The sequence below is a fragment of the Varanus komodoensis genome, unplaced genomic scaffold (assembly GCF_004798865.1).
Source record: "Varanus komodoensis strain SLA01 unplaced genomic scaffold, ASM479886v1 scaffold39, whole genome shotgun sequence".
NCBI classification, from domain to species: domain Eukaryota; kingdom Metazoa; phylum Chordata; class Lepidosauria; order Squamata; family Varanidae; genus Varanus; species Varanus komodoensis.
In genome coordinates, this window is record NW_025335922.1 from 6,989,758 (window position 1) to 7,000,429 (window position 10,672).

The 10,672-nt window shown below is 40.9% G+C and overlaps 1 protein-coding gene across 2 annotated transcripts in view; it reads right to left on the minus strand.

Annotated features, from left to right (window-relative positions):
- The window catches only part of MYBPC1 (myosin binding protein C1), a 99,103-nt gene extending 88,818 nt beyond the window's left edge, over positions 1–10,285 (minus strand). For both annotated transcript variants that reach the window (XM_044441074.1, XM_044441075.1), the window contains exon 1: positions 10,178–10,285. In XM_044441074.1, coding sequence (XP_044297009.1) covers positions 10,178–10,202 — 25 coding nt within the window. In that variant the 5' untranslated portion in view covers positions 10,203–10,285. The remainder of the gene's footprint in view (positions 1–10,177) is intronic.
- Between the last annotated feature and the right edge of the window lie 387 nt (positions 10,286–10,672).

Genomic DNA, 10,672 nt, shown 5'->3' on the forward strand with positions numbered 1-10,672 from the left:
ACTAGGATCCTAAACAATCTGTGATTGATTAATGACAACAGAGTGGCTTATTAGCTTGTTAACAACCCTGTGTGTGCCACTTGGATGCATGTCCCATTGACTCTTGCCCTCATGTCCTGACAGCTGAATCCATCAAGGACAGCTGGCTGGTTTCACCCAGAACCCATGGCCTTGATGGGTTGCTGTGATTGTGCAAACTGGGTGAGTTTGCTCACGCATGGAGGGAAAATAAGCTATGGTGACTCATCACAAGGCACCTAATTAGCCTTATTAGCCAGGTGCAGCTTGCTGGGACATCCAAACCTGTCGATGGTGGGCAGCTGAGATGGTTTCCAAAGGAATGACCAGCATATACTGCAATCCACCATGGCTTAAATAAATGATTGTACAAGCTGGCCTCATATATTACTACTGGGAAATTTTCCCCTGCCTGAGCTCAGGTACTGTGTGACTTACAGCTCAGTTCAGAGCAAACAGGAGCACCTAAGTGGGGTGGCAGATGATGTTGCCATCCTTGCTGATCAAAAAGTCCTGGCTCCATTCACAGTTCAGGGAACCCATACATCCAGGGAAGACTCCCTGCTCTGGACCTTCTTTAGGATGTTAGAGGGAGGAGTCGCAAAGGAATATGGGACTTGGGAGCAAGTCAGGTAAATACGGCACTGCTCTCGACCTCACACAATGGTAAGTGTGCATGGGAAGGACACATGCATACTAAATAGTGCTTGTCCAATGCAGTTCAATGGCTTAAACAGATCCAGCTACCTGTATTTATGTTCTGGCTATGGAAACGTCCATGACAGACATTTTAAAACATAAGATGTTAGAAAGGACTGCAGGAAGTGTGTTTCCTTAGTTCAGGCCTGTGCAACCTGGTGGGCTCCAGATGGGTTGGACTGTAACTCCCATAGTTTCAAGGCTGGGAAGTTTTATGCAGTCTGAGGATGATGGAGTTTTAATCCAACAATATCTGGAGGGCAGCAGGCAGAAAGACTGGCCCATCAAGACCATATCCAATTTCTGTGTCTCAGCTTGGAGAGTTTCACAGATTTCTGGCATGACTTCTAGATTAGCTTCTAAAATCTGGGTTCTATCTAGAACTGATTTTCAATAAATAGTAGTAAATTATCAGTGTCCCGTCCCCCCCACAAAGAATCGACATCACTTGAATGTTCCTCCTTGACTGGCCCTAACCATAACCCTAACTCAAACACTAGATCTTTATTTAAGTGTTCTCTTTTTATGAAGGGGAAAGTTGGCTGGTTATTTATCCGTGCAATAGTGGCACCCAAGAGAAGCAGCAAAAACTTGTGTCTGTTGGGTTCAGCATATACAGAGCACCCTCTAATGGACAGAAATATAAACTCTATATAGTTTATATGTAGCAGGTGGGTAATCTTTCTCCCTTTGTTCTTCTAACTGCATTTCCTTCTAAAAGACTTTATGCTTGCCCAGCAGCACTGGCCAGAGGAAGTTAATCAGAGATAAGAAGTTACATTAGTTTAAGTGTAGCATTATATGGAATAAATGGCAAATATCTATGGATACATCTAAAATTATACCATGGAAAGTCAGTTTATCCAAGAGTACACACTGCAGCTACCCAATCTAACCACTGAAGTTTCTGCTCCCAGAGGGTTTGCAAGATTGGCTCCTGTGTGTGTCTCTGTGTGTGTGTGCATGCATGTGTGTGTTTTCTGGGGAGTTTCATGGGAGGGGGGTCCATTATACATCCACAAGGTAGTACTGCAGTACAGCAGAGTTGGGAAAATGCATAAGCTTCTCATTCTGTCATTTCCCGATAGTCCTACACTTTTCTTGATCTAAATAAGCCCCTGAAATACTTGGGAAAGACAGGAAAGGCCCTGCAAGGCACCTGAAAACTGTGAGGGAGGGATCACAGGCACACAGGAGACTCCTCTTGCAGAGAAGTTGCAGCGGCAGCAGCAGGAGGGACCTGCTCCAGATATGTTACTTTGGGTTCAGTGGAGTTATTCAGAGGAGAAAGTGGTTTCTGGCTGATTCCTGCTTTTAAAACTGAACAAGCATCCTCTGCACATCCTCTGAGCTTTTGGCTGGGTATTTCAGATGGCAGGCTTCCACCGTGAAATTTCTAAAGTGGTTTGGTGATATGGCAATACAGGCATTATTATCCCCAGGTTAGACATGAGTTCCATTTGTCTTTATGCTGCATTTCTCATATTGCATATAGTTGGTCCTCCACATTCGCAAGGGTTCAGGGTACAGGACTCCCATAAAAGTGGGAAACTCCTGCCCAAATTCACCAGTGCCTCCTTTCTGCAGCAAGGAAATGCCAGAGAGATTTCCCTCTCCAAGTGGGCAGGGCAGGAAAGCATGCTTTGGAGCCCCCCCCCCCACCCAGCTGCTCTCTTTCTCTCTCCCTCTCTCTCTCTCTCTCTGGTGATCCTTTAGTGGCCTCCCTCTCTACCATCTTGCTTCCTCTCTCTATGGTGATGATGATCTCCTGCATTAAGTTTTTCAAATTAATAGGCTTTATGATAGGGTTGTTCATAACTTGGATCTTCATAACTCGTGGACTGCCTGTATATATATATTTGTCCAGGGAAGATGCCTCACGTCCAGTGAAAAATAGTGAACTGCTCTGTTGAATGCATGAGCCCTTGGAAGTAGTTTGGAACAAGGGCTAAGCAGCCTATGATTTTCAAATGAAAGTAACCCTTATATAAGCACCAGCCTATCTAACTAATAAATATATCCTACCAGTTGAATAAACAAACTAGATATGAAGCGATTTATTTAAGTCTCCTTTAACTGGGATTCATATTTTCAAGCAGACAAAGCAGAAATTATTGTGAAGCAAAAAGTGATGTGTGGGAGATTGAAGGTCAAGATTAATTTGATATCACAGGAGGAAGTGTGGGAGGTGGACATGAAAATAAACTGGAGGAAGCAGAGGCTGATTCCCAGTAGAATTCAGGTCTTCTTTCTACAAATGGTTCTACTGTGCAAGCAGATTGTCAAATATAATTCAACACAGGGCCAGAGTCTGTGAGCTCTTCTTAAGAGAAAAATCTTAAGTACAATGGCCAGGGAGAGTTAAAGATAAGATAATGCTTTTATCTGGGAAGTGGGTATTGTATGGGAAAGCTTATAGCATTTTATCTGTTTCTTTCTGAGGCTAAAAAACAATTCTTTTTCATGCTAAACAAGCAGCCCCCAAAGGATAGATACCCATGATGGCACAGAACAGTGGCCATTATGGCAAACGATGCATGGGACTGCATTGAAATGAAAGGTCCAGGTGTGCTCTTATACCTTTCAGCTGCTGCATTTGCATGTAATGCTAAGCCATTGCTTATGTTAAAGAGGATTTGTTACTTTATTCATGAATTGTCTTATAGATGAACAAACAAACCATCCATTGTTTTCTCTGTTTCTGATTTGAGTCTCTTCCGCTTCTTATGTCAATTTTCAGAGTGGTTTCTTTTTCAGATTGTTCATGCAGGATGCCTCTTTTTCAGGGTGGACAGCATGGCAAACAAGCCAGGGATAAGCCCTGGTTCTGGGTTTGGACACTACTACAAGCCATGGTTTAAATAAGCTAAATTTTGCAAGTCAACCATAGCTTCTATGTATGGCTTGCAGCTGGTTAACAGATTGTGGTTTGTTTGTGTGGATGAGTTTGGAGACAACAACTAGTCAGATTTTAACAAACCAGATTTCAGCTTAGTGTTATGCGCAAACCACATAACAAAACCACACTTTGCTGGAATACTGGAAGGTGCCTTGGATCAGGTTAGACCATTTGCCCTTCTAGCCAAATATTGTCCTCTCTGACTGGCACTAACTCACTAGGATCTCATGCAGAGATCTTTCCTATGGCCAGTGAGATTAAATCTGTGCATATAAAGCAGAATCCAACAGAAACTAATATAAAATTGAGCCTTTTTTTGGAATGCTGACAATCTCAAATGTCATGATTTGTTTTTTAATTGGGAAGTTTTTAGTCATTTCATGTATGTGGTGGGGGAGCAGTCATCTGCAGGCAATTTCTACTGAAATCTTAAAAGATAAAATAGATCCAGGCAGGATGTCTAGTAGTCAGAAACAGATGCCTTTGCACTTAGTCATATGCATGTCTTTGCATCGCCACATCTAGAAACAAAGAGCTGGAAAGGTTCCTAGAGGTCATCCAGTCCGATTCCTAGCTTAATGCACAATCTGAGATGAAGGACACAAGTCCCCCTCTTAGGCTACAAGCAGAAGCACACACTGTCTGTTTGGGGTATGAATTTCGGTTAACAACTCATTGTACAGAGCATTACTCATTCAGTTCTAATGCTGCTTCTGATAAGCACTAGCCAATCTCATATGATCTTGGCAATAGGTGCATAGAGAAAGAGGAATCATTTTATATAACTCTCTTGAAGTGTGAACTGCAATTTAGTTTCAATTTCCCCCATCATGGTAATGTGGTTGCAGCCTAAGCCAGGCTCTACTAGATCTCTGAGCCAGATAAAATATACCTTCCCCAAGCTGGGCATCTTGCATGTATCACGCAGAACCAAGCGTACTACTCATGTGTAGGCATCCAACTGATACCATGTATCAGACTGCAAGTGGGCAGGTCAAGTTTTAAAAAAAAGAAACATTAAAACCAGAACAAAATCCTGCACATGGTGACCTAGACATCAGGGACAAACTTGTGCAAAACCTTTCTCTGTGTGTGCTAGTTTACTATGTTCAGTGTGGAAATTGAATTAGGGGCTTGCAGAATCATTAGTAAGGCTCAGCTTGGTTGGGCAGCTACTGAGGGCCCACACCACAGCAGGGGCCCAGTGAAAAGACCTGCTCGGCCCCTTTGACCTGCTCTTTTCACCATTGGAGCGGCTTGCTCTCCTCCTCCCTGTCTGGCCCAGCCAGTGGTGATGACATGAAAGACAGAAGGAACAGTAGATGCCACTACTCATTTGCTTGTTCATTCTCTGTCCAGCAAGCAAACAGGAGGCATTAAGGAGTTAAAAGAGGACGAAGAGGAGCTGGTGACAATTTTGGTAAGAAGGCAGACTCACTGAGGGAGGGGGAGCACTGACAATTGCCACGGAGCCCTCCGAAACCTGAGACTGGTACTGTGAGCGAGTATTCAGAAATATGTCCAAGGCCTATCTGTATTCTGAAGTAGTACAGTCCACGATTCTACCATTTCAACCTGTACCATTGCAGCCTGGCTCAGACTTCTGTTCTAGGGCTATTTCCTTGCCTGCAGTACCCACATTATCTCTTACCTTCCACTGAGAGATATATCTTTTCAAAAATGATATATTTTGTGCAAGGATGTCAGAATCTCACAGCTGGAAGAAGCATGGAAGCCATCTACTCCAATGCTTTGTCAGATGCAAAAAAAAAAAAAAAAATCCAGAACTACAGCATCCATAACCCTAACAATTTGACTGGAGACTTACAGCAATAGATAGCTCAACTTTCTTGGGATTGGTTCAGTAACAAATTGTTCTTCTCATACAGAAATATATCTTAGTGTTCTGCAGAAATGTACCCTCTTGCAGCTTAAGCTCAGAATGCTCTGTCCTGCCCTCCAAAGCAGCAGAGATCACATATTGGCCCTCTTTTATGTGGCTGCCCTTCTCCTCCATGCTAAACATTCTTAGATCCTTCAAATTTTCCTCACAGAACATTTTTCATCTTTGTTTCCCTGTTCTGAGTCTGTTCTTACTTGACTATATTTAACTTTGAGTTCTGCACTCCTTGTACATGCTCATTGTACTTTAGGTGAAGTCTGACTAGCATAAAAAGTAGGAGTACAGTCTGTAACTTAGAAAACCTTTGAAGGAGGAAGAGGAAATTTCATACAAGTAAACTCAGACTTAGTTAGCATAAGAGAATTTTGGCTTTTGAATAGTACAGAAATGTGAACAGTCAATAAAGGAGTGCATGCACAGCTGATTGGTTGTTCTCAAAACATTCATAACATTAAAGGTTTGCAGATCTCACTGGCAATACTTCCCCACATGATTCCCATTATGTTTCTTGTTTCGAACATTTTTTCCTTGCCCAAGTGCAGTAAAGACCTTCAAAAGACTGACTTTCTGCTACCAAATAGTTTTATTGCAATGTAGCTATTAGACATTATACACCAATGGCTTCTCTGCACAAGTCACATATTGTGCTCCATACTTTCTCACCCACGGTAGTCTGCAGTTTCTCTTATGCTTTCTCAACATTTCCATGGCTTTTTAACGAACAAGCTAGTAAAGGGCTAGTAAGCTACAACATGCCACAAAATGGCCAGAAATTTTCATAGTTCCTCTATGTATCAGTGCCAATCTTGTGACTGCATAATTAATTAATTAATAGCTTCATTCCCTGCCTTTTTCTTTCTTAAAGCAATCAAAGTGGCCCACATCATTCTCCTCCTGCTCTCAATCTTATCCCCACAACAACGACCCTGTGAGGATGGTAGGGCTGAGAACCTGTGACTGACCCAAAACCACCCAGTTGGCTCCATGGCTGAGTGGGAACTAGAACCTGATTTCCTGAGTCCCAGAACCATGCTATTAACCATTATACCACACTGGCTATGTATAATGGTACACATAGAGAGGCAGAAAAAGAAAAACCCTGGGAAATATATATGTAAAGAGCCAGTTTTATCCTGCAGAGAATATGAAAGCAGAATCCTTGATAAAGTGGGAGTTAAAATAGGTTAAAATCCTAATGTAGCGAAACAGTAAATCATGAAGAGTTATAGATAATGTATAACAAACTTAACATTGAGAGAAAATTACTTAATATTGTTTCACATGTGTCCCTTTAGTTCTTGCATGTATCTGCAGGGCTAAAACAAGGAATGTTGCATATTTGATTAACTCAATCAGAAAAAATTATAGCTTGCAAAGGAGGGCTTTCCCTTCATTGAATTCAACAGAGGATGGATATTTATTTAAACTGTAATTAGAGTCCAACTGGTATAAAATCTTATGTCTATTAGCAAACAGATACCAGTGAATGTTTCCTAAGCATTATCTGTGGCAATGTTTATGGTACCTTATTTAAATTGTGTTCTGTTTTTGTTGCTGTATGTTGTGAATCAGAGCAACATAATACAGGTCTTATATGTTTGGGCTGCTATGTATGTAAAATGGTACCAATAGACATGCAAGAAGATGGATAGATTGGTGACCATTCCATCGTTTTCGAAGCTATTCATTCTAGCATACTCCAATCTAGTTCTTTTGCTTTCAGCCACACTTTATCCTATTTATATCCAAGAATGTAAAACCACCGTTATATGATGTTGAAATAACAAAATAAAGGATCACTGTGTGGGGGCGGGTGGGGGTGATGAGGTTGACAAGACCTAGCATCACCTTGTACATAGAGCTTTGACTGACTGGGTCATTTCACAGTTCAATACTCTGTAAGTCAGTCAGTCAGTCAGTCAGTCAAGGAACCTCTTTGCCAAAATGGATTCTGATAATACAAGTCTTTAATACCATCTCAAATAGAGCAAAAATGGATATATATGTAAACCAGTTGCATTACAGGGCAGCTATTTCAGAAGGAAGGTGCAGAGTTAGGCTCCCATATTCATGTGCATATTTGGTTCAGCTATTTTCGGAAGGACGCTTCATACATTATTGTCCATTGGTGTTGTGGAACAGTGCCAGCAAGCAAACCAATCTGTTCATCCTGTCAACACTAGTTGCCTTGGGTGCAGCCCTGTAAGGTGCTGGATCCCACTTGGAGGTGCTAAAACCCTTATATCCTACAGAAAGCCCCTTAGTTTTTTTCTCTCTACTGAGAACAGAAAACTTAATAACTAGATAGCTCAGTAGCAATACCTAGTGGTACAAGTTCTCCATCAAATCATGCACATATCAATGAAACATTTTAACAGAAAAATAAAGAAGAAATAGTTGGCTAGTTCTTCCACAAATCCTACAAAATTGCCACAAAACTGTAGTATCACAAGGCCCTACACTGGGGTGAGCAGAAGCTTACTGTGTGCAAAACTGGAGCCCTAGTAAACCTCAAGGAAGTGTTCAATCATAGAATGGCCATAAAGCTGATTATACAACTAAAGGAAAAGAAGGGGGAGAGAATAGAAACATTTTGCAATGTAATTCTGGCCAGATAAATAACATGCATGATAAAAAGGCAGTCATGTTTGCAACGTTCCATTGGAAGGATTTGAAAACAATAGCAGCCCAACACACAGTACTCCATTCAACAGGAAAGGTTACTATCAATAAAATCATGATAGATTTAGGGCTGTCAAGATTCTCATTCAATCCCAAGTCAAGCAGTCTTCCCTAAGTTAGGTCCCCCACAACAAATTATATCAGAAGTAAGCAACTTGATCTCTTCCTCCTGATATTTTTGACTACAACTCCAATGATCTTCTACCATTGCTCTGATAAACTGGCTGGAGCTTATCAGAGTTATAGTCCAAAAACATCTGGAAGGCACAAGGTTGCCCATCCCTGGATTAGATCATAATATTTATATAACAGATGGCAACAGGGAGAAGCAAAGTTCAAAGGCACCAGTTGGACAAGGGAAAGATTTAGTAAAGCACACCCTGCAAAACTCTCAAGCACACCCTGTAGAACTCTGAAGACATCCATGCCACATGCCAACAGACAAGGTGACAACCCCACAGAGCCATCAATCAACATATCTTGAGGGAATATCCTTGCCAGATCCCAAATATGGAAGTGATTTATTCCTTCAACATGATCGCAAAAACAGTACACTGAGGACACATCAAAATAAAAATTAGCTTCTTACCATACCAACATCCTTTTTCAGAATCCCAAACCAAAGAAGAGTATGGGTTTCTTCAGACAAAGCCAAATTTATCTATGCAAGTATGACTTCTATGAACAAAAGTTTTAGGATACCTTGTTTGATGAAAACAACTGCATTGCCACCAAACGGTGCTTATTTTGTTCCCTTGGAGTAGATCTTCATATGTTACATATGCCTGGCCGGGAGGCACCAGGTTGAGGAAGGGAGCTATATAAGGTATTTTTCCCCCTACACTGAGTTTGGCATGGGAAAGTCCTAAGAAGATTGCAGCTAAGACAAAGTGGAGAAACTTTATGACAGGGTAGAAGAACCAGGCACGGTTTATTTAGAATAGGCAGATGAAAGCTTCCATCATAAGTTCATTTATCTAGAAATGAGGCCCATTGAACTTAATGGGACTTGACTTGCAAGAAAGCATGCATATGATTCATCTATAAGTGGTGATTTGAGTGTTCTTAAAGGATATCATAAAGCAAAGGTAGAGCATCTGTCGCTAGGACTATTGTGGGTAGGACAAGAAAGCTTTGCCAGAGGAAGACAGACTTAATATGAGCAGTAGAACATAAATTGCAATGTGAACAGTAGAGCTATTGGCAAGCTGTCCATGAAAGCTGAGAAACCTCCTTAGCGCAGACTATTCCAAAAGGCTTAAATCCACATAATTTCCCCATTGTTAGAAGTTGGACTAAATGCATTACAATTTTATAAAAGTTTTGTTAGAGAAGGACAACAATCCTTTTCCAAAGTTCAGACTGAGGCCAAGAATAATGGCAGCATCTCCATCTTGGCACAAAAATAGTCTCAGAATTTGATATGCAGTGAGTAAGGATAAAAAGGATAGAGTTATCACATATATCAAACATCCAAGGCAAAGGCTAATGCTGAATTATAAAGCTGTTCTTCCTCTTACCATATGATTGAGAGTCATTTGCAGTAATAAAGATTTATACGCCTTTTGAAGAAAATTCAGAGAAAAGTTATCCTGTTTTCCAGGCTCAAGGTCATTTAGAAAGGTCATTTAATAATTGCAGTGATATAAAATCATAAGCATTATTAATAGTAATGCTAATGAAAATGACTATTATCATAATCACCACCACCATCCTCATCTTGTATGCAACCCAAAACTACTATTTTCTAGTTAATAATTTTCAAACTATCATCCCTAAGCCATTCAGCTATTTTTAAATTATATTTTATCTTAATGGACTATCTTTGCCTATCTGAATTAGCTGAAAATCTGGTGTATAAAAAAATCCAGCGTTAAACGTTTGCTTTCTTTGATCTCTGTTCAGCTGCAAGCACTTTTCACAACGAGTGCTTTGCATTTTTCAAATAATTATTTATGGGATATGTTCAGGCTTACCAGCTTTTTTCGTGGGCTCCGGCATTGTTTCAGTCCCTCTTTATTCCCAATATGTGTCAGATACAATAGCAAGTAGCCACAAGTCCCGTGGAGAGCATGCAGACCAATATGACAAGCAGAGGGAGAGAAGAATTCTTCTGCTTTATATACAGCATTCAAATATCAGTCAAAATAGCACCTCCTCTCTTCTCAATGCAAACCCTCCGAAAATTGACAGTTATGGGAGCTCTGCTTACATCTGTTGTTTGCAGCCACTGGCCTCTTGGCTTTAGGAAGGAATCTCTGCTGCATTTCATGCGGCTGAGCAGAACAGCTATAACTTTCTAAATTCAGAAGCATTGGATTCATACACGAAGTGGGGAATAAAACAGATTGCCAGACTCAGAGGGCTTTCAGAGATGCAAGACTTGTTCTAAATTATGCACACAGTTGCACACATGCACACAGTTGTCTTCCTCTGCACCTCATGGCATGGAAATAACCCACATAATCTAA